We start from the raw sequence: 24525 nt of genomic DNA, 5'->3' as shown, positions 1-24525 counted from the left end.
CACAATGCCCAGGGACTGATTGACGGCGGGTTCGGACCAATAGGAAAAGGGGGCAGGGCTGGAAGACCCAACAAGAGCGGCTGATTGTGAAGGTTACATAACTGAGTGAATCCTTTCCCACACTTCGAGCAGGTAAACGGCCTCTCCTCAGTGTGAATGCGTTGATGAATCTCCAGCTTAGACGGGACTCTGAATCCCTTCCCACAGTCCCCACATTTTCACGGTTTCTCCATGTTTTGGGTTTCCTCATGTCTCTCCAGATTGAACAATCAGTGGAAGCCTTGTCTACACACAGAACATGTTCACTGTCTCTCACTGTGAATGTTGTGATGCTTTTTCAGGGTGTATATCTGGTTGAAGCTCTTTCCACAGTCAGTTCACTGGAACACTCTCACTCGGGTGTGTGTTGTGTGGGTCTCGGTGCTTTTCCAGTTACACTCACGTTTAAAATCTCCTTCTCGCCGATGATATTCAGAGCCCGATGATATTCAGATCAGAAGGAATCAAGTGAGTTTGTCACATCGAGACGTGATGTGTGAGATTCTGTCTATAATTCCTCCTCTTCCAATATCCTTTAAAAACAATTAACAAAAGTCATCATTGTTAGTACAGGATAAAAATTCAGAACAGACAATTCTAGTTCCTATGGAACATTATTTCCTCTCGGTGTAAATCTCCATCGCGCAGAATCTCCCTCCATTCTCACTCTGCTGTATCTAATATTCACCCTCCCAATTCCCCTGAAGGTGCTGATTCATGTTGATTGACAGATCCAAGCTCAGCTCACTGCTTCCTGACCAGGACACAGAGATTATAATCGGTGCAAGAGTAGGCCATTCGGCCCACCGAATCTGCTCAACCATTCAATGAGATCCTTGGCCGATCTACCTCAGCACCATTTTCCCACACGATCCCCATATCCCTCGATATCTTCAATATCTAGAAACCTATCAATATTTGTCTTGAACATACTTGATGACTCAGGCTCCACATTCTTCTGGGATAGAGAATTCCAAAGCTTCACCACATCCTTGAGTGAAGAAATCCCTCCTCATCTCAGCTTTCTCTCTATTTTCCTGCCTGAACCCCATAACCCCTAACTCCATTGTCCATCAAATATCTGTCAAACCCGTGTTTGAATATAATCAATGACCCCCAGAGTTCGCTGCTCCCTGTGGTAGAGAAATTCAAAGACTAACCTTCAGAACATCATATTCTTTTTTATTGTCACAAGTAGGCTCACATTAACACTGCAATGAAGTTACTGTGAAAAGCCACTAGTCGCCACATTCCGGCGCCTGTTTGGGTACACAGGGAGAATTCTGAATGTCCAGATTACCTAACAGCACGTGTTTCGGGACTTGTGGGCGGAAACCGGAGCACCGGGAGGAAACCATGCAGACACGGGGAGAACGTGCAGACTCCGCACAGACAGTTACCCATGTGGGAATCAAACCCAGGTCCCTGGTGATGTGAAGTAACAGTGCTAACCACTGAGCGACCGTTCCGCTACATTAGATATATCTCTGCCCAATATGAATTTACTGTCCCTGAAATGTCAGCCATCTCCTGAGGAAACCAGCCCTTTAGTTGGGAACATTAGGAAAGAGACCATACAAATAAATGAATCAAGCTGAGGGACACTGCAGCCTAGAATGTTATGCCCTTGGGAACTAAAACCTGGCCTGGAATAGACTATGAAGCCCCGTCCGTTAATGACGTCACCGCACATGCGCATTGCTGCATCAGAATCAAGATGGCGGCCGTTAACTGGGCCTGTTATCGGGAAAAAGACCCGAAACTGGAAATGCAGGACCTACAGGTACGTATTCCTGGTTTAGGACCTTCACGCGGTGTTTAAAAATTCTCTCCCTCCAGAGCTGGCTCTATCGCTTCGTTCGGATTTCCACATCCTTACCCGCTGCCCAGGAGACAAACAAGCGTCTCTTTCCCAGGCGCCATCATACACTGCGCATGCTCTAACTACTCCCAGGTAATGCGCCTGCGCACTGCTGTCCTGCGGTGTCGATCGGGGAGATTCACCACCGCGGGGAATGCCGGGTAATAAACACGCCATTCATCATCCCAATTAGTGAATAGTGATTTTTGTTTGCTATGATGTGAAGATTGGATGGATGGGATGAAAATTATACAGAAACCCAAGTGTGCAGGCCCTCAATTATAAACCAGAACGAAGGGGAACATAAATTAATTTTCATTGAGGTACAATGAAAAGTATTGGGCTGGATCAAGTTCCCACACCGGCGTGCAAAGTCACAGCCAAGGAGAATCTAGAACAGTGCTCCGCTTTCCTCCCACAAGTCCTGAAAGACATGCTCGTTGGGTGAATTGGACATTCTGAATTCTCCCCCTGTGTACCCGAACAGCTGCTGGAGTGTGGCAACTAGGGGGTTTTCACAACAACCTCATTGCAGTGTTAATGTAAGCCTACTGTGACAATAATAAAGATTATTATTAGAGGAGTCATCAAGTCTAAAGGTAAAAGGGGCATGGATGGGGTTTCAGCAGCAGATGTGCTGGGGGGGGGGGGGGGGGGTGGAGACAGGTGACATTATGGAGATTGAAATATCTGGTATTAGTGATGGTGTGGAAATGTGGTCAGAAACTCATCTAGGGGTCAAATCTGACATGGAGATTGTGCAGTGTGTGGTTCAGCCTCAGACAGTTCCCAGGGAGAGGGATGGACTCGGGAGTTAGGAAAGGGAATTTGCATCCTGGTCCTGGGTCACTGTCTGTGTGGAGTTTGTACATTGTCCCCATGTCTGCTTGGGTTTCATCCCCACAACCCAAAGATAGAACATAGAACATAGAACGATACAGCGCAGTACAGGCCCTTCGGCCCTCGATGTTGCACCGACATGGAAAAAATCTAAAGGCCATCTAACCTACACTATGCCCTTATCATCCATATGCTTATCCAATAAATTTTTAAATGCCCTCAATGTTGGCGTGTTCACTACTGTTGCAGGTAGGGCATTCCACGGCCTCACCACTCTTTGCGTAAAAAACCCACCTCTGACCTCTGTCCTATATCTATTACCCCTCAATTTAAGGCTATGTCCCCTCGTGCTAGCCACCTCCATCCGCGGGAGAAGGCTCTCGCTGTCCACCCTATCTAACCCTCTGATCATTTTGTATGCCTCTATTAAGTCACCTCTTAACCTTCTTCTCTCTAACGAAAACAACCTCAAGTCCATCAGCCTTTCCTCGTAAGATTTTCCCTCCATACCAGGCAACATCCTGGTAAATCTCCTCTGCACCCGTTCCAAAGCTTCCACGTCCTTCCTATAATGAGGCGACCAGAACTGTACGCAATACTCCAAATGCGGCCGTACTAGAGTTTTGTACAACTGCAACATGACCTCATGGCTCCGGAACTCAATCCCTCTACCAATAAAGGCCAACACACCATAGGCCTTCTTCACAACCCTATCAACCTGGGTGGCAACTTTCAGGGATCTATGTACATGGACACCGAGATCCCTCTGCTCATCCACACTACCAAGAATTTTACCATTAGCCAAATATTCCGCATTTCTGTTATTCTTTCCAAAGTGAATCACCTCACACTTCTCCACATTAAACTCCATTTGCCACCTCTCAGCCCAGCTCTGCAGCTTATCTATGTCCCTCTGTAACCTGCAACATCCTTCCGCACTGTCTACAACTCCACCGACTTTAGTGTCGTCTGCAAATTTACTCACCCATCCTTCTGCGCCCTCCTCTAGGTCATTTATAAAAATGACAAACAGCAACGGCCCCAGAACAGATCCTTGTGGTACGCCACTCGTAACTGAACTCCATTCTGAACATTTCCCATCAACTACCACTCTCTGTCTTCTTTCAACTAGCCAATTTCTGATCCACATCTCTAAATCACCCTCAATCCCCAGCCTCCGTATTTTCTGCAATAGCCGACCGTGGGGAACCTTATCAAACGCTTTACTGAAATCCATATACACCACATCAACTGCTCTACCCTCGTCTACCTGTTCAGTCACCTTCTCAAAGAACTCGATAAGGTTTGTGAGGCATGACCTACCCTTCACAAAACCATGCTGACTATCCCTAATCATATTATTCCTATCTAGATGATTATAAATCGTATCTTTTATAATCCTCTCCAAGACTTTACCCACCACAGACGTTAGGCTCACCGGCCTATAGTTACCAGGGTTATCTCTACTCCCCTTCTTGAACAAAGGGACCACATTTGCTATCCTCCAGTTAGGTGGATTGGCCACGTTAAATTGCCCCATAATTGGAAAAAAAATAATTGGGTACTCTAAGTTTATTTTTTAAAAAGGAAAGGGAATTTGTAGCGGTGACTGAAGATAATGACTTTGGTCTTCCCAAATTTTAATTGGAGGAAGTTTCTGCTCATCCATTACTGGGTGTGGGATAAGCAGTTTGATAATTTAGTGACAGTGGAGGAATGGAGAGGGATGGGGATTGGGGTGAGGTAGAGCTGGGTGTTGTCAGTGAACATGTAAAATCTAACACGGTGCTTTTGGATGATGTCACCTAGTGGGGTCAGGGAGGGGCCAGGGATAGAACACCGAGTACAAGGACTTTGGAGAGGAAAGGGAGATTGGAGATGTCTTGGAAATTTGTAAAGATGGTGGGGCCAAGTGTTCTATTTAGGATGGGTGATGATGTTGCATTAAAGTGAGAGGGACAGAACCAAATGTGGTAGAACTGGAAACATATCAACTAAAGCGGAGAAGTTGGATGGTCAATTGTTTTGTGAGAATGGAGTCAAGGGAACAGAAGTAGGGTCTGATGGACAATATAAGCTCAGAGGGAGATAGAAGATAGGAGAGAAACTGGAGAAAGATCCGAGTTCAGGGCTCAGACGAGGAGGAACTTCAGACACAGTTTGGCCTGGTGGGTTAGTGGAAGGGAGGGAAGCAGCAGAGGTAGCTGATCGGATTGTCTCAATCTCAGTGACAAAGGAACCCCATGAACACACACTTGTTGTCAGAGGTGAGGATGGATGAAAGGGGGGAGAGGGCGAAGAACATTTCAAAAGGAAGAACTTTTGTTAGAAATATTTTAAAATACTTGACGCACATTGTTTCACGCAATGCTGATTTATTTGACCTTTACCTGGAATAATAACCCCCTCTAACTGAGCTGGAGTTTATTTACTGTTAAGGGCACAGCCAGAAAGGAAATTTGAGACATTTGGCCCCACAGTTTGCCTTTGCAATTTGTATAGGAGAAGGAGAGGTTGTGAACTCCAGAAATGATGTCCCCAACTATTTGTGATGGTTTCTTAGCAAAGTAAATGTTCATGATGGAATCGGAAAATAAATAAAATGAAATAGAAGTACACTTAAAATAAGGCAATGGCTTCACACATCCCAATACTTGAAACAGTTCCAAACAATCTTAATTTAACTACCTCAGAGCTAACCTTCCCCAATCTGTCCAGCAATGCCTTTTAGATTTTAAGATCTATAAAATGCAGAAACCTTGTCCCAAACTGTGCCTTTGCTCCAATTTGCTCCTGAGGTTAACCAGCAGTTAACTGTCTTTCTTCACACAGCTTTCTGGGCTGAGATTTAAACAGTATCTTCACAAGTTTCACTATCCCCTTAACTACGTTCTTTCCCTTTGATCTCTCCATCATTTTACCCAATTTCGTTCGAACTAATCTCTCCCAGAATTGCTTAAAATAATCTCTTTACTTTAACATTCATAATTTTAAAAATTGAATTTACTTTATCCATACTTCATTCATGACACCTTTCTTTCACACCTTGCATCTTTTGAATCGCAATACCCATTCACATCTCTTTCTGTTCTCTACCCAACCTGACTAAATTTTTTCGGTAAATATCTGGTTTGAAGTCGAGCTGGGCTCATTAACACATCAAACTCACAGTTTAAATTCACACAGTTACTCTTTCTCCCACTGTAAGGACCACTCTCACACTTCACTAGTTACAAAAAATGTATTACACATAGAAAATAGTTCAATTTCTTAGATTCTTCTGACAAATTTTCTTGATAAAACATCAGTAGAAATTTATGAACAAGGTTCATTCCTGGGTGTGATTAACAGTAAAATATAATCACTAATTATTTGCAAACACGCTGGTGACTTGTCAGGATGGACATCCGAGTGAATCTCTTCCCACACACGAAGCAGGGGAACGGTCTCTCCCCAGTGTGAATTCGCTGGTGTCTTTGCAGAGTGGATGACTGAGTGAATCCCTTCCCACACTGGGCGCAGATGAATGGCCTCTCCCTGGTGTAAATTCGCTGATGTACAGTCAGTTGAGACGATTGCCTGAACCCTGTCCCACAGTGAGAGCACCTGAATGGTCTCTCATCAGTGTGAACAAGCTGATGGCGCATCAGGTCCACAGGACTTTTATAGCACTTCTCACAGTCAGTGCATTCAAATGGTCGCGCTTCAGTGTGAACCTGCTGGTGTTTCAGCACGGTGGATGAATCGCTGAATCCCTTTCCACGTTTGGAGCAGGTGAATGGCCTCTCCCCGGTGTGAACTCGCTGGTGTTGTAGCAGTCCTGATGATCGAGTGAATCCCTTACCACATTCGGGGCAGGTGAACGGCCTCTCCCCAGTGTGAATTCGCTGGTGTACAATGAGTTCAGATGACTGCCTGAACCCAGTTCCACAGTCTGAGCACCTGAACGGTCTCTCATCAGTGTGAGCTCGCTGATGACGCATTAGGTTGACGGAACTTTTATAGCACCTCTCACAGTCTACACATTTAAAAGGTCTCTCGTCCGTGTGAACCTGCTGGTGTTTCAACAGAGTGGAAGAATCAGTAAATTCCTTTCCACACTTGGAGCAGGTGAATGGCCTCTCCCCAGTGTGAACTCGCTGGTGTTGTTGCAGCCCTGATGATCGAGTGAATCCCTTCCCACACTCTGGGCAGGTGAATGGTGTCTCCCCACTATGAACTCGCTGGTGTCTCAGCAGGTTGAATGACCAGGTAAATCCCTTCCCACACTCTGGGCAGGTGAACAGTCTCTCTCCAGTGTGACTGGGCTGATGGGCTTCCAGCTCAGACAGGGATCTGAATCCCTGCTCACAGTCCCCACATTTCTCCGCACTGCCAGTATTGCTATTTTCTTGCATGTTCAAAATCCGATGATATTCAGATCCTGATGTGATGTCTGTTTTCCAACTGCAAATCCGCCCCTTCTAACATCCTGTGAAATTGATTTAAAACAGAAAAATAGGGAGTGAGAGAGAACCCAAAAAACACAGGTTGTGAAACTGAGCTGAATGAATCTTGTCATTTGTGGGGCCGGCACTGGAAAAAAGTGAACATGGAAATTGCTGGGTTGCCACGAAAAAACAACTGTTTCAGTAATGTCCTCAGGGAAGGGAACCTACCATCCGGTCTGGGCCTACACAGGATTCTGGCCTCTGTACGAACATATGAAATAGGAGCAGGAGTAAACCTATCATCAGGAAGAAATAGCGAGGCATCTGGATAGAAATTGTCCGATTGGGCAGAAGCAGCATGGGTTCATGAAGGGCAGGTCGTGCCTAACCAATTTAGTGGAATTTTTTGAGGACATTACCAGTGCAGTAGATAACGGGGAGCCAATGGGTGTGGTATATCTGGATTTCCAGAAAGCTTTTGACAAGGTGCCACACAAAAGGCTGCTGCATAAGATAAAGATGCATGGCATTAAGGGTAAAGTAGTAGCATGGATAGAGGATTGGTTAATTAATAGAAAGCAAAGAGTGGGGATTAATGGGTGCTTCTCTGGTTGGCAATCAGTAGCTAGTGGTGTCCCTCAGGGATCCGTGTTGGGCCCACAATTGTTCACAATCTACATAGATGATTTGGAGTTGGGGACCGAGGGCAATGTGTCCAAGTTTGCAGATGACACTAAGATGAGTGGTAAAGCAAAAAGTGCAGAGGATACTGGAAGTTTGCAGAGGGATTTGGATAGGTTAAGTGAATGGGCTAGTGTCTGGCAAATGGAATACAATGTTGACAAATGTGAGGTTATCCATTTTGGTAGGAATAACAGCAAGCGGGATTATTTAAACAATAAAATATTAAAGCATGCTGCTGTGCAGAGACCTGGGTGTGCTAGTGCATGAGTCACAGAAAGTTGGTTTACAGGTGATTAAGAAGGCAAATGGAATTTTGTCCTTCATTGCTAGAGGGATGGAGTTTAAGACTAGGGAGGTTATGCTGCAATTCTATAAAGTGTTAGTGAGGCCACACCTGTAGTATTGTGTTCAGTTTTGGTCTCCTTACTTGAGAGAGGACATACTGGCACTGGAGGGTGTGCAGAGGAGATTCCCGAGGTTAATCCCAGAGCTGAAGGGGTTGGATTACGAGGAGAGGTTGAGTAGACTGGGACTGTACTCGTTGAAATTTAGAAGGATGAGGGGGGATCTTATAGAAACATTTAAAATTATGAAGGGAATAGATAGTATAGATGCGGGCAGGTTGTTTCCACTGGCGGGTGAAAGCAGAACTAGGGGGCATAGCCTCAAAATAAGGGGAAGTAGATTTAGGACTGAATTTCGGAGAAACTTCTTCACCCAAAGGGTTGTGAATCTATGGAATTCCTTGCCCAGTGAAGCAGTTGAGGCTCCTTCATTAAATGTTTTTAAGGTAAAGATAGATAGTTTTTTGAAGAAAAAAGGGATTAAGAGTTATGGTGTTCGGGCCGGAAAGTGGAGCTGAGTCCACAAAAGATCAGCCATGATCTCATTGAATGGCGGAGCAGGCTCAAGGGGCCAGATGGCCTACTCCTGCTCCTAGTTCTTATAAACCCCATTGAGCTGCGTCAACATTCACGATGATCATGGCTGATCTTGGTTTAATCTCCAACTTCCCGTCCTCCTCAAATCCTTTGATTCCCTGAAACATCTCTCCATCTCTGGGTTAGAAAGTTCCCCCATTTTATTCTTGGGAAGACTGAAGCTATTGTCTTCACTCACTGCTACAAATTCCACTTCCTAACCATTCAATCCGTCCATCTCCTCAGAAACTGCCTGAGTCTGAAGATTGTGCAGACTTGAGGGGCCGAATGGCCTCCTTGTGCACTGTCAGGATTCTATGAATGCCAGTCTAGGATAGAAATGCCAAACATTTCTTCTCTGGCTCCCTCATCCAGAATGACCGATCATGCTCCCTGCTGTACTTTGCCCCCAGCTATACTTTGCCCCTCATCGTCATCAGCAGTCCCTCAATTTGAGGATGACATCTACTCAGAGTCTTGCGTTTCTGCCATGGGTGGACAGAACCACAGATCTTGAGACCATGAGATATTGGAATCAGGAGAGCAGGATGTATTTCCCTTTCTTTCCATCGATCCACCGCCCCATCATTCAGACATTGGGACTGAAAGACTAATCCAATTTGATGGACAAGTTGTCTCCATTCTGAACAATGGGGAACAAGCTCCTCCCACTCATTGAAACATTGCCCCCGACAAAGATGGCGGTCACGCATGCGCCATGGTGCACACTGTTTCCACTAAAGATGGAGGCCATTAATCCAAGCCGAAAATGAGGAGCTGCAGTCTTGCTCGGTACAATCTGGGTCCGGCTAACTCTTTTCCAAGGTTACTGACTCACACAAGGTGCTTACGCTGCGTTTCCGCCCTTCCCCGCGATCTCTCGCTCTCTACATATTGTTCACCACAGCTTACTTACTACTGACGTAAAAAAGCAGCCGCTCTCCGTCGCCATTACGCACACTTCAATCATAGCAGGCCCCGCCTCCCTTTCACTCCGATTGGTTGGAGGACCAGCCGCTCCCGGTCGCTCCTCCATTCCCGACCCACCTGATCCTATTGGTCCGGTGCCACTGTCAATCACCCGGACATTGTGACAGTCTCAGATAGTGAGAGTGGCCACAGTCAGTATCTGGAGAACCATAACTACATTTTGTTTTCATATAATAGTGCGTTAGACATGGTTTGTTGACAACATAATATAATCCATTTCTGGTGTGTGTTACACTGTCACTTATTATCAGGATGTGGAGATGCCGGCGTTGGACTGGGGTGAGCACAGTAAGAAGTCTTACAACACCAGGTTAAAGTCCAACAGGTTTGTTTCAACCACAAGCTTTCGGAGCGCAGCTCCTTCCTCAGGTGAATGGAGAGGTATGTTCCAGAAACATTTATATAGACAAAGTCAGAGATGCTGGACAATGCTTGGAACGTGAGCATTTACAGGTAATCAAATCATTACAGATCCAGGGAGAGGGATAATCACAGGTTAAAGAGGTGTGAATTGTCTCAAGTCAGAACAGTTGGTGGGATTTTGCAAGTCCAGGCCAGATGGTGGGGGGTGGATGTAATGCGACATAAATCCAAGATCCCTGTTGAGGCCACACTCATACGTGCGGAACTTAGCTATAAGTTTTTGCTCGGCAATTCTGCGTTGTCGCGTGTCCTGAAGACCGCCTTGGAGAACGCTTACCCGGAGATCAGAGGCTGAATGCCCTTGACTGCTGAAGTGTTCCCCGACTGGAAGGGAACATTCCGGCCTGGTGATTGTCGCACGATGCCCGTTCATTCGTTGTCGCAGTGTCTGTATGCTCTCGCCAATGTACCACGCTTCGGGACATCCTTTCCTGCAGCGTAAGAGGTAGACTACATTGGTTGAGTCGCACGAGTATGTGCCGCGTACCTGGTGGGTGGTGTTTCCACGTGTAATGGTGGTATCCAAGTCAATGATCTGGCATGTCTTGCAGAGATTGCTCTGGCAGGGTTGTGTGGTGTCGTGGTCGCTGTTCTGAAGGCTGGGTAATTTGCTGCAAACATTGGTTTGTTTGAGGTTGCATGGTTGTTTGAAGGCCAGTAGTGGGGGTGTGGGGATGACCTTGGCAAGATGTTCATCTTTATTGATGATGTGTTGAAGGCTGCGAAGAAGATGTCGTAGTTTCTCCGCCCCAGGAAAATACTGGACGACGAAGGGTACTCTGTCAGTGGTGTCCCGTGTCTGTCTTCTGAGGAGGTCGGTGCGGTTTTTTGCTGTGGCGCGTTGGAACTGTCGATTGATGAGTCGAGCGCCATATCCCGTTCGTACGAGAGCATCTTTCAGCATCTGTAGGTGTCTGTTATGCTCCTCCTCATCTGAGCAGATCCTGTGTATACGGAGGGCTTGTCCATAGGGGATGGCTTCTTTAATGTGTTTCGGGTGAAAGCTGGAGAAGTGGAGCATCGTGAGGTTGTCTGTGGGCTTGCGGTAAAGCGAAGTGCTAAGGTGACCGTCCTTGATGGAGATGAGTGTGTCCAAGAATGCAACAGAATTTGGCGAATAGTCCATGGTGAGTCTGATGGTGGGATGGAATTTATTGATCTCATCGTGTAGTCGTTTCAGTGATTCTTCGCTGTGGGTCCAAAGGAAAAAAATGTCATCGATGTATCTGGTGTATAACATCGGTTGCAGGTCCTGTGTGGTGAGGAAGTCTTGTTCAAACTTGTGCATGAAGATGTTGGCATATTGAGGTGCAAATTTGGTCCCCATGGCTGTTCCATGCATCTGGATGAAGAATTTGTTGTCGAAGGTGAAGACGTTGTGATCTAGAATGAAGCGGATGAGTTGCAGAATTGAGTCTGGAGATTGGCAGTTGTCGGTGTTGAGTACTGAGGCTGTTGCAGCAGTGCTGTCGTCATGGGGGATGCTGGTGTCGAGTGCCGAGACATCCACTGTGACGAGGAATGTTCCTGGTTCAACTGGTCCATGGGTGCCGAGTCCATCGGAAGTCCGTCGTGTCGCGACAGAAGCTGGGTGTACCTTGTACGATGGGTTTCAAGGTACCCTCGATGTGGCCAGAGAGGTTCTCACACAGGGTCCCATTGCCTGAAACGATAAGACGGCCTGGTGTGTTGGCCTTGTGTATTTTCGGGAGGCAGTAGAGATCTCCAATGCGGGGATTACGTGGGATGAGAGCACGGAGGGTGCTCTGAAGGTCTGGATCCAAGGTCCTGATCAGTCTGTTGAGTTGGCGGATGTGTTCCTTGGTTGGATCTGTGGGTAACTGTCTGTAGTGTTCCTGGTTGTGGAGTTGTCGGTAAACTTCTTTGCAGTAGTCGGTTCTGTTCAGTATGACGGTGGCCCCTCCTTTGTCTGCTGGTTTGATGACGATGGTGCGGTTGGTTTTGAGAGCGCGGATGGCGTTGCGTTGTACTTGGGCGACGTTCGGGGCTGCCTTGTGAATGCGACTGATGAATCTGGCATTGACACGAGTTCTGACGGCTTCAGCATACATGTTGAGTCTAGGGCAGCGGCCTTCCGGAGGGGTCCAATTCGACTCTTTCCTTTTCGTTTGCTGCACCGCAGATCTCGCGGTCTGCTGGTCCGGTTCATTGGTTGTCCCCTTGGGTTCGCTGTCGGCCTCTTGGGGTCTGTGGAAGAATTCCCGGAGCCTCATTCGCCTGATGAATTCCTCCGTGCCTGCCACGAGACTGATGGGGTCCATTTTGGTGGTGGTGCAGAAATTGAGCCCTCTGCTGAGGACTTCGATTTCATCTGGTTGAAGGGTGTAGTCTGACAAGTTGACAATAGATTTCCCTGTATTGTTTTCGGCTGTGATACTGGGGGAGGCTTGGTTGCTGCTGGTGGTGATGCCGAGTTTCTCAAGCTTCCTGTTCTTGGTGTGCATGTAGGTGGCACAGTATCGTTGTCTCATCTGTTTGGCGGTGTTACGCAGCTGGTCTGCTGTGTCCTGAGCACAATTTGAGAATATGGCCTCTATCTTGGTTTCCAGGTTGCGTCGACTGCTGTAGAGCTGGTGTACGAGGTGTTTGAGGCGTGTGACAGAGGTGCGGCGGCAGAGTCTTTCAGCGTAGTCTGTGTTGTAGGTCGACTTGAGTGGGTTTGTGATCTGTAGCCCTTTCAGGATCTTGTCTGCTTTTTTGCATGTTTGAAACAAACCTGTTGGACTTTAACCTGGTGTTGTAAGACTTCTTACTGTTATTCTGGGGTCAGAGCCGCATCCGGGGACTCATGGACCCCCCCCCCCCCCCCGGCTCTGCCTATCCCTCCATTCCCCTCACCCCCTGTGGATCTGCCAAACAAGCTTCTGTCCCTGGACACCGCCCGCACTGCGCATGCTCAACGTCACAATGCCCGGTGAGTGATTGACGGCAGCTCCGGACCAATAGCAAGAGGGGATTGGGCTGGAGGACCGAGAGGCAGCGGCTGGTCCTCCCACTAATCAGAGTGAATGAGGGTGGGGTCACAGCACTGACTGAAGCATGCGCAGTACGAGCCCCAGAGCCGGAAGGCGGCGGTCGGGTTGAGGTCACAAAGGGTGAGAAGTGTATCCGGGGGGAGGAGATTGTGAACAAAGCGGGAAGTTGGGCACCAGGGATGAGATGTTGGTGGAGTGGGAATGTCCCTGGGTGGGTATTAGTGAGTCCTCCAGGGTAATGGTCAGAGGACCGAGTGGGATATTCTTGATTACCAAACAACTAAACTCAATTCATAAAACATAGTGAAAACTGGTGTCAGTAATGGTGACCATGCAGCTATCACCGGTTATGTATAAACTGATCTGATTCACTAATGGCCTTTAGGAAATCTGCCAACCTTACCTGGTCTGGCCTACATGTAACTCCAGAGCCACGGCAGTAAATCTGCCCTCTGAAATGGCCCAGCAAGCCATTCATTTCAAGGGCAATTCGGGATCGGCAACAAATGGTGGATTCACCAGTGATTACCACAGGAATTGTCATTTGTGGGAGAATTCCAAATGTGTCCCAGATTTTGTGTCAACAAGTGTTTCCTCATTTCACACTGACTTCTGTGACCTGGCTACAATTTTTAGGCAATGTCCCAAGTCCTTACTCCCCAGTCAGCAGAAATCATTCCTCTCTGTCTTTGATTAAACCACACTGTAATTTACTAAATACCAGGATGTGGAGATGCCGGCGTTACACTGGGGGGGGGGGGGGGGGGGGGGGGGGGCAGGCAGAGTGAGAAGTCTTACAACACCAGGTTAAAGTCCAACAGATTTGTTTTGAATGACGAGCTTTCAGAGCATAGATCCTTCCTCAGCTGTGCTCCAAAAGCTACTGATTCAAAATAAACCTGTTGGACTTTAACCTGGTGTTGTAAGATTGCTTACTGTGCTCACCCCGGTCCAACGCCGGCATCTCCACATCATGGCCGGAAGATGAGACAAAAAAGCATCTGTCCCTGGGCATGAGCCGCACTGCGCATGCTCCACATCACAATGCCCAGCGAGTGATTGACGGCAGTTTTGCACCAATAGGAAGAGGAGGTGGGACTGCAGGACCGAATGACAGCAGCTGGTCCTCCAACTAATCGGAGAGAATGAGGGGCGTGGCTGCTCTCAGATCTCCCTGATTGGTTGAGACTCTGCATCATTTTGAGTTCTTCCCATTAGCCACGTGGGCGCAGGTTCCAAAACCACATTTCCTGTCTGAGAGATGTTGACCAATGGGAGGAATTGGAGGACCGGACGCAGTCTGGTCCTCCAGGCAATCAGACCTGCCGGCTTTGTGTGAATGAAAATGAAACTTCACACAGACTGAAACATCTTCCTGTGTCAAACATCTGATTAAAACATTTTCTTTCCACTTCAATGGACTTTTTTTAGAATCCATTGACCCTTCTACAGAACTGTTACAAGGAACAACAAATGTTTACTGTTTCTCTCGCCACAGATGGCACGGTAGTTAGCACTACTGCCTCACAGCGCCAGCAACCAGGGTTCAATTCTGGCCTTGGATGACTGTATTGAGTTTGCACATTCTTCTCGTGTCTGCGTGGGTCCCTACGGGTGCTCCAGTTTTCTCTCACGAGAATGTGCAGGCTTGGTGGATTGGCTATGCTAAATAGCCCCTTAGTGTTCAAAGATGAAGTGGGTGTATGGGGAGAGGTTGGGGGAAATGCACCTGGGTGGGGGGCTCGATTGGCCATGGTAAATTGTCCCTTTGTGTCCAAACAAAGGTTAGGTGAGGTTACTGGGTTACAGGGATGGGCTTAAGTAGGGTACTGTTTCTGAGGGCCTGTGCAGGCTTGATGGGCCTAATGGCCTCCTTCTGCACTGTACATTCTACGATTCTGTTGGAATTTCTTTCCCACAGTCTGACCTGGTGGGTCTGTCTGGTGGTATATCCCTGGTACTGTCCGTGTATTTGAATGTTTGGGTATTTTAGGGAGCAGGTAGAACTTCCTTGGCTCTACCTGTTGTCTTTGGTTAATGTGTCTGGAGTCTTTGAGTTCTTCCAGTCTGTCTCCAATGCTCCTTCCTGTCTCGGGTATATGGGTCCAGGTGGCTTGGTGTTGTGATTCATGCTGTTTAGTTGTCTGTCTGTCTCCAGCAGGTATTGTTGTCTCTTGATAATGACTGTGCTGCTACCCTTGTCTTCTCGTCTTGTGGACATATCCGTGTTGGATCCAAGCTCCCGGATTGTCTGTCTTTCTCTCCGATTGAGGTTCTGTTTGTCTCTTGTATTTCACTGTGACAGGGCGGAGACCTGATTGAAGGATTCAAACATGGGAATTCTAGGAAAGATAGTCAAGGATTTGGGAGGTGACAACATGTTCAAGGAGTTTGGAGAGGAGAAGGAGGTTGAAGATGGGGCACAAATTTGGAAGGATGGCAGGGGGTTTTATTGAAGAGGGGGTGATGATGGCAGATTTGAAGGACAGAGAGACAGTACCTGAAGAGTGAGAAATGTTGACAATATCTATGGACACAGGGTAGTTGGCTGATCAGTAGCCCAGGGGGAATAGGGTCGATGGAGCAGGAGCTGGGTCTCATGGACAAGATGAGCTCTGAGAGGACATGAGGGGAGATGGGAAAGCAACGAGAGAAAGATGTGGATTCAGGGCTCGGGAAAGGATGAAATTTAGAGACAGTTTGGTCCGGTGGGATCGTGGAAGGGAGGGAAGCAGCAGAGGCAGCTGATCGATTTACTCAATCTCAGTCACAAAGAAGCTCCACAAGCTCCTCACACTTCTTGTTGGAGGTCAGGATGGAAGAGACAGGGGAGAGCGAGAGAACTTCAAAAGGAACTAACTTGTGTCAGAGATATTAAATGTTTCAACACACTGCGTATTTCACACAAATCTAATTTATTTGACTTTTAGCCAGAATATTAGCCCCTGTAAATGGGCTGGAGTTTGTTATCAGCAGAAAGAGACCCAAATGAACATGGTTCAGTCCTGAATGTGAGGAACAGCAAAACCCAATCACTGTTGTTACTTGTGGCCTCGTTGGTGTCTCAGCAGGTAGGATGAAGTGGTGAATCCCTTCCCACACTGGGAGCAGGTGAATGGCCTCTCCCCAGTGTGAATTCGCTGGTGCTTCTGTAGGGTGGATGCCTGAGTGAACCCCTTTCCACACTTGGAACAGGCGAATGGTCTCTCCCCAGTGTGAATTCGCCGATGTGCAGTGAGGTGAGACGATTGTCTGAACCCAGTCCCACAGTGAGAGCACGTAAACGGTCTCTTGTCAGTGTGAGCACGTTGATGACGCATCAGTTCCCCAGAACGTTTATAGGAGTTCCCACAGTCTGGACATTGAAACGGCCTCTCGTCACTGTGAATTCGCTGGTGATTCAGAAGTTCGGATGACTAAATGAATCCCTTCCCACACTCGGAGCAGATGAATGGTCTCTCCCCGGTGTGAATTCGCTGATGCACAGTGAGGTGAGATGATCGTCTGAACCCAGTCCCGCAGTGAGAGCATCTAAACGGTCTCTCGTCAGTGTGAACACGTTGATGTTGCAACAGTTCTCCAAAACGTTTATAGCACTTCTCGCAGTCTGGACATTGAAACGGTCTCTCATCAGTGTGAATTCGCTGGTGCTTCTGCAGGTCGGATGCCTGAGTGAATCCCTTCCCACACTTGGCACAGACGAATGGCCTCTCAACTGTGTGAATTCGCTGATGTACAGAGAGGTGAGATGATCGTCTGAACCCAGTCCCACAGTGAGAGCACCTGAATGGTCTCTCGTCAGTGTGAACACGTTGATGGCACATCAGTTCTCCAGATCTTTTATAGCACTTCCCGCAGTCTGGACATTGAAACGGTTTCTCATCAGTGTGAACTCGCTGGTGACTCAGCAGGTGGGCTGAAAGAGTAAATCCCTTCCCACACGTTGAGCAGGTGAATGGCCTCTCCCTGGAGTGAAATCGCTGGTGTGTGGACAGACCAGATGGCTGAGTGAATCCCTTTCCACAATTGGAGCAGGTGAATGGTCCTTCCCCAGTGTGACTGCGTCGATGAGTTTCCAGCTTGGATGGGTAAGTGAATCCTTTCCCACAGTCCGCACATTTCCACGGTTTCTCCTCAGTGTGACTGCATTTGTGGCTTGCGAGGCCTGATGATCGAGTGAATCCTCGTCCACACACACAAGTGTACGGTTTCTCCCCACTGTCAATGACGTTTTTTCCTTCCATGTTCAAAATCTCATGATATTCAGCAATGATAAATTGAGGACCCTGTCAGATGCTGATGTGATGTTTGGTTTGAGTTTCCGGACTTTGAAGCCTCCCCTTCGAACACCCTGTGAAACTGATTAAAAACAGAAAATAGGGAGTGAGAGAGAACCCACAAAAACACAAAGGCAGGTTGTGAAATTGAGCTGAATGAATCTGGTCATTTGTGGGGCCGGCTCTGGGACAAAGTGACCATGAAAACTGCTGGATTGTTATAAAAACCCAACTGGCCTCTTTGGGAGGAGAGAGAAAGAGGCGAAGAGGGATTTTGTACATCTACAAGATATATTAAGACAGTAGTTGGCAAAGCAAATTCAATCTTGAGCTTCATAATTAGAAATATTGATCCCGAAACAGGGTAGCTCGGCTTCCAGTGACACCGTGATTAGCACTGCTGCCTCACCGTGATTAGCACTGCTGCATCACCGTGATTAGCACTGCTGCCTCAGTGATTAGCACTGCTGCCTCAGTGATTAGCACTGCTGCCTCAGTGATTAGCACTGCTGCCTCACCGTGATTAGCACTGCTGCCTCACCGTGATTAGCACTGCTGCCTCACCGTGATTAGCACTGCTGCCTCACCGTGATTAGCACTGCTGCCTCAGTGATTAGCACTGCTGCCTCACAGTGATTAGCACTGCTGCCTCACCGTGATTAGGACTGCTGCCTCACCGTGATTAGCACTGCTGCCTCACCGTGATTAGCACTGCTGCCTCACCGTGATTAGCACTGCTGCCTCACCGTGATTAGCACTGCTGCCTCACCGTGATTAGCACTGCTGCCTCACCGTGATTAGCACTGCTGCCTCACCGTGATTAGCACTGCTGCCTCACCGTGATTAGCACTGCTGCCTCACCGTGATTAGCACTGCTGCCTCACCGTGATTAGCACTGCTGCCTCACCGTGATTAGCACTGCTGCCTCACCGTGATTAGCACTGCTGCCTCACCGTGATTAGCACTGCTGCCTCAGTGATTAGCACTGCTGCCTCAGTGATTAGCACTGCTGCCTCAGTGATTAGCACTGCTGCCTCAGTGATCAGCACTGCTGCCTCAGTGATTAGCACTGCTGCCTCAGTGATTAGCACTGCTGCCTCAGTGATTAGCACTGCTGCCTCAGTGATTAGCACTGCTGCCTCACAGTGATTAGCACTGCTGCCTCACAGTGATTAGCACTGCTGCCTCACAGTGATTAGCACTGCTGCCTCACAGTGATTAGCACTGCTGCCTCAGTGATTAGCACTGCTGCCTCAGTGATTAGCACTGCTGCCTCAGTGATTAGCACTGCTGCCTCAGTGATTAGCACTGCTGCCTCAGTGATTAGCACTGCTGCCTCAGTGATTAGCACTGCTGCCTCAGTGATTAGCACCGCTGCCTCAGTGATTAGCACCGCTGCCTCACAGTGATTAGCACCGCTGCCTCACAGTGATTAGCACCGCTGCCTCACAGTGATTAGCACTGCTGCCTCACAGTTCTCGGGACCCGGGTTTAATTCCAGCCTTGATGTCTGTGTGTGTGGAGTTTGCACTTTCTCCCGTGTCTGCGTGGGTTTCCACCAAGTGCTCCAGTTTCCCCCTGCAGTCCAAAGACGGGCAAATTAGGTAGATTGGCCTTGATAAATTGCCCCTTAGTGTTCAGAGATGTGCAGGTTAGGTGGGGCTATAGGATGTCACAGTGGTTAGCATTGCTGCCTCACAGCTCCAGGGTCCCGGATTCAATTCCAGTCTCGGGTGACTGCTTCTGTGAAGTTTGCATTTTCTCCCCGTGCCTGCGTAGATTTCCTCCTGGTGCTCTGGTTTCCTCACACAGTCCAAGGATGTACAGGTCAGGTGGATTGGCCATGATAAATTGCCCCACAGGTTAGTTGGAATTACTGGGTTACGGGGACAAGGTGGAGGCATGGGCTTAAACTGAAGTAGGGTGTTCTTTCCCAGGGCTAGTGCAAACTCCTTGGGCTGAATGGCCTCCCGCTGAACTGTAAAGTCTATGATTCTGCACTGTAGGAATTCTTATGAATCTTTATAAAGCTCTGGTCACCACTCTTCAGGAAGGATGTGATGGTTCTTGGAGAAGGTGCAGAGGGGATTTACCAGAATGGTTCGAGCAAAGGAGGTTGAGTTGAAATTTGATTCAGGTCCACAAGATTATGCCAAATTTCCATCGGGTGGACAAAGTAACTGTTTCCATTCACTGATCATACAAGCAGCCGGGACACAGTTTTAAAGTTTTGGGTAAAACCTAGATTGAACGATATAAGATGCTGAGGGGCCTTGACAGGGTGGATGTGGAGAGGATGTTTCCTCTTGTGGGAGAATCTGGAACAAGGAGTCACTGTTGCAAAATAAGGAGTCGCCCATTTCAGATGGAGATGAGACTTTTTTATTCTCTTGAGGGTTGTAAGACTTGGGAACTCACGTCCTTAAAAGGCAGTGGGAGCAGAGTCCTTGAATATTTTTAAGGCAGAGCTGGATAGATTCTTGATGAGCAAGGGGGTGAAAGGTCATCAGGGGTAGGTAGAAATGTGGAGTTGAGGTTAGAATGAGATCAGCCGCAATCTTATTGAATGCTGAGCAGGCTCGAGGGGCCGAGTGGCCTGTTCCTAGTTTGTATATAAAAGGAACAGGAGAAATGATGTGATATGAGATATGTTTTTACACAGCGAGTGGCAATGACCTGATACTTGCTGCCTGTGAGCGAGTTTGAAAATCGACACAATTAATGATTTGATTTCAAAAGGAAATTGGACAAACACTTGAGGGAAATAAACCTGTGAGGATACAGGGATGGAGCAGGAGAATGGCACTGAATGGATTGCTCCAGAGAGCTAGCATGGACTGAATGGGCCGAATGCCATTCTCTGTGTCATCATGTCTCTGACTCGTTTGTGTAATTTAGTTTTGTAATTTAACCCCGGGCGGGTTCAGATATCACTCAGGTAAATCTGTGCTACACTCCCTCCGAGGCCATTCTATCCTTCCTCAGGTTTGTTGTCCAGAACTGAACACAGTTCTCCAGGTTTGGTCTAACCAGGGTTTGTGAATCTCGGGGCTTTTCCAGTCACACCGATACCTGAAATCTTCCCTCACAGACAGAACAGACAAACCTTTTACCTTCCACACCCAGATGCTGCTGATATTCAGGGTCGGATGAATAATGTGACTGTCAGATCGCGATGTGACGTTTGGTTTGCGTTTCCCGTCTGTTCAACCTCCACTTCCAGTATCCTATACATTTACAGAAACCTCACTGTCAGTTTAGGATAGAAATTCACAATATTCTCTCCTCACCAACTTTGATTAAATGTATTCTTGGAGGTTTGATCACATGACCTGCCCCCATCCTCCAGCCATTAAATCGGTCAACACATCCATCCTTGTGACACACTGCCTTCCTCGGCCAATTGGGAAGCAAAAGGACTCATTACCTCACAGGACAGAGATTGACTGTCAGCCAAACAACCTTCATCCCATTTACAATATTTTTGTATCCGCTGAAGAGGAGCAGCTTCGGGCCAGTCAGTATAAATAACTTACGTTGGGGATTCACGGCCTAGTCGGCAGGGAGGGGGGTTAGTGCCAATCCGGGGAGGAGCAGCTCTGGGACAGTCAGTATCAATAACTCACCCAGAGGATTCACGGCCTAGTCGGCAGGGAGGGGGTTGGTGCCAATCCGGGGAGGAGCAGCTCCGGGACAGTAAGTATGGGCAGCACGGTAGCATTGTGGATAGCACAATTGCTTCACAGCTCCAGGGTCCCAGGCTCGATTGGGCCACTGTCTGTGCGGAGTCTGCACCTCCTCACCGTGTGCGCGTGGGTTTCCTCCGGGTGCTCAGGTTTCCTCCCACAGTCCAAAGATGTGCAGGTTAGGTGGATTGGCCATGCTAAATTGCCCTTAGTGTTGGGTGGGGTGACTGGGTTATGGGATAGGGTGGTGGTGTTGACCTTGGGTAGGGTGCTCTTTCCAAGAGCCGGTGCAGACTCAATGGGCCAAATGGTCTCCTTCTGCACTGTAAATTCTATGAATAACTGACCCCGGGGATTCACGGCCTAGTTGGCAGGGTGCGGGGTTGGTGCCAATACGAGGAGCAGCTCCGGGACAGTCTGTATCAGTAACTCACCCCGGGGATTCACGGCCTAGTCGGCAGGGTGGGGGGTTAGTGCCGATCCGGGGAGGAGCAGCTCTGGGACAGTCAGTATCAATAACTCACACCAGGGATTCACGGCCTAGTCGGCAGGGAGGGGGGTTGGTGCCAATCAGGGGAGGAGCAGCTCCGGGACGGTCAGTATCAATAACTCAGCCCGGGGATTCACGGCCTAGTCGGCAGGGAGGGGGTTGGTACCAATCCGGGGAGGAGCAGCTCCGGGACGGTCAGTATCAATAACTCAGCCCGGGGATTCACGGCCTAGTCGGCAGGGAGGGGGGTTGGTACCAATCCGGGGAGGAGCAGCTCCGGGACGGTCAGTATCAATAACTCACCCCGGGGATTCACGGCCTGGTCGGCAGGGAGGGGAGGTTGGTGCCAATCCGGGGAGGAGCAGCTCTGAGACAGTCAGTATCAATAACTCACCCCGGGGATTCACGGCCTAGTCGGCAGGGAGGGGGGTTGGTACCAATCCGGGGAGGAGCGGCTCCGGGACGGTCAGTATCAATAACTCACCCCCGGGACAGTGAGAGGGGAGAATGTTCAATGTTTCACATTCGGCTCTTTGGATTCTAAACCCCGCCACTAACCTCTCACCTGACAACTCACAATGCCCGGGCAATGATTGTCGGCAGCACCGGACCAATAGGAGGAGGAGATGACCGTCGGACGGGTCCGGACTGCCTGGTCCTCCAACCAATCAGCGTGAATGAGGGGGCGGGACTGGGCTGAGTGAAGCATGCGCAGTGAGATTTCTGGCACGCAGAAAAACGTTCGTTCTCGGATCCCCAATCCGTGAAGGTGGGAATGGCGGGACGGGGGGAGAGATGAATCACGCGGGTCGTTAGACACACTTCGTGAACATGTTATTCACACCTAAAATCCGTAAAAATAACCTACCCGTGCCCGAGGATCTTTTGGAGGCCGCAGCTTTGTTACAGACCAGACTATGTGGGTGCCACTTTTATTTGGTACTTGCAGCGGTGCGCATGCGCACCCACCATCTTTATTGGGGCACGAGTAGCAGAGCGCATGCTCAGTCGCCATCATTGTTGGGGGCAACATTTTTTGAAACGTTTTTTCATGACAGAATGTTCAGCAGACTGCTTCACTCTGAGTTACAAATTCCTATTTATAGGGCAGAATATATGTCCAGGGGCAGTGACAATAATTCGAATTTATATTATGACTTGAACAGAATATAACTTTTAAGACTTTCAGAGAAACGTTACAAAATAATTGACACTGAGCCACATGAGGAGATATTAGCTTTTAAGGAGAATCCTAATGGAGGAAATTGAGTCAGAGTCGGAGAGTTTTCAGGAGGAAATTCCAGAAATTGTGGCCTTGGCAACTCAGTAATGCTGGAGAGATTAAAATCAGGAATTCTCAAGTGGCTGGAATTAAATGAGTGCAGAGATCTCAACGGGGTGTGTGTGGAGGAGATTACAGTGATCTGGATTATCATTACCAGGGAGTACAACAATGAGAAATTTAAACATTTTGTGCCTTTGAAAAGGAAGCATTTGTAGATCAGTGGGCACAGGGGCTGGTGTGAGTAAGCACATGGGTAGCAGAGTTTGGGATGTGATGGAGGGGGTTGTTTAATATTGGAGTCCGGCTGCGAGGGTGTTGGAATAATTTGGTTGAGAGGTAACAGAAGAATGGATAATGGTTTGTGCAGCAAATGAACAGAGACAAAGGTGGAGTTGAGCTGTATTTCTGAGGTGGAAATCAGCAATCTTGGTGACAATGTGGATCTGTGGTCAAGAGCTCATCCCGGGGTGAAATATTTCACCATGGTTGTGAACAGTCAGCTTCAGCCTCAGACATTTGACAGGGTGGAATTGGTGACAACGGGATGGAGTTTGTAGAGGGGACAGGAAGGGAATGGGTTCAATCTTGTCAATATTTAAATGGAGGAAAGTTCTCCTCATCCAGCACTGGATGTCGGACAAGATCGGACAGTGTGTGTCTTGGAAAAGAACTTGCAGGTGGTGATGTTCACATACATCTGCTGTCCTGCTCCATCCAGGTGGTGGAGGTTAAGCATTTAGGAGATTCTGTCAAATTGTGAATCAGTTGTCAATCAACGAAATGCCTCTCCAATGCCACCTGTCACCCCCCCCCCCCCACTCTGTTCTCACTCTCGCTCCGTCTCCCTCGTCATTTTTGACTTTCTCTCTCTGGACGTGATTCTCCACACCCGCGGGAAATCGTGAGGCTGGCGTCAAAAACGGGCGGGTTTGACGCCAGCCTCCGCCCCCCTGACCGGGAACCGATTCTCGTCCCCAGTCGGGGCTAGCATCCCGCGGCCGTGAACTCCGGCATCGCGGGCTTAACGAATTTCGTTAAGCCCGCTAGCCAGAGTTAGCGACGGTTGACGCGTCAGATAACGTCAGCCGCGCATGCGCGGATTGGACGACTCCAACCCGCGTTTGCACGGATGATGTCATCACGCATTTACGTGAAACCCGTGCATGCGCGGGCCGGTATGCCCCTCAGCCGCCCCGCGAATGGATACAGCGGGGCGGCGGAAGGATAAAGAGTGCGTGGGGTAAGTACCCGCTGCCCGTGACCGGTGCCCACCGATCGCGGGCCCATGGCATCCTTGGCACGGCCGTGGTACTTGCCGTGCCAATCGGTGCCATGGTTCCCAGATCGGGACTTTACAGACGTTTTTACGAACGGTCAGACCAGGTGTGATTGACGTTCATAAAAACGGTCGTAAAGGGCCTTGGAAATCGGCCCATCGGTCCAGCTGAGAATCGCTGCTCGCCGTAAAAAAAACGGTGGGCAGCGATTTGTGTCGGGAGGCGGGCGTGGGGGGGGGGGAGAATAGCGGGAGGGCATCGACCAGCGTGGCCGTAATAATTTACGCCGCCGCTATTCTCCGCCCCGTCGTGAGTGCGGAGAATCCG

The 24525-nt window shown here is 48.6% G+C and overlaps 1 protein-coding gene and 1 pseudogene across 7 annotated transcripts; both read right to left on the bottom strand.

The window, feature by feature from the left end:
• Window positions 1-5967: 5967 nt before the first annotated feature.
• LOC119960068 (zinc finger protein 135-like) lies at window positions 5968-22266 on the bottom strand. Of its 7 annotated transcripts, none has more exons than XM_038787951.1 (3): window positions 22202-22266; window positions 20574-20687; window positions 5968-7211 (listed from the first exon to the last, which is right to left on the bottom strand). In XM_038787951.1, exon 3 carries the CDS (start codon window positions 7135-7137, stop codon window positions 6109-6111), a length of 1029 nt encoding a protein of 342 aa, XP_038643879.1. In that variant the 5' UTR covers window positions 7138-7211; window positions 20574-20687; window positions 22202-22266; the 3' UTR covers window positions 5968-6108. The 7 variants fall into 7 exon arrangements, 6 of the variants coding, with proteins under 6 accessions (XP_038643879.1, XP_038643880.1, XP_038643875.1 ...); XM_038787952.1 differs by lacking the exon at window positions 22202-22266 and adding an exon at window positions 21940-22161 and having other exon boundaries at window positions 20567-20687; XM_038787947.1 differs by lacking the exon at window positions 22202-22266 and adding an exon at window positions 21940-22161.
• Window positions 16154-17220, bottom strand: LOC119960069 (annotated as a pseudogene).
• Window positions 22267-24525: the final 2259 nt, after the last annotated feature.

The sequence above is a fragment of the Scyliorhinus canicula genome, unplaced genomic scaffold (genome assembly GCF_902713615.1).
Source record: "Scyliorhinus canicula unplaced genomic scaffold, sScyCan1.1, whole genome shotgun sequence".
Lineage (NCBI taxonomy): Eukaryota > Metazoa > Chordata > Chondrichthyes > Carcharhiniformes > Scyliorhinidae > Scyliorhinus > Scyliorhinus canicula.
This window is presented reverse-complemented; position numbering and strand designations above follow the sequence as displayed.

Coding starts and splice junctions, on each gene's coding strand:
- LOC119960068 (XM_038787951.1), bottom strand. CDS start 7,137: ATGCAAGAAAATAGCAATACTGGCAGTGCGGAGAAATGTGGGGACTGT.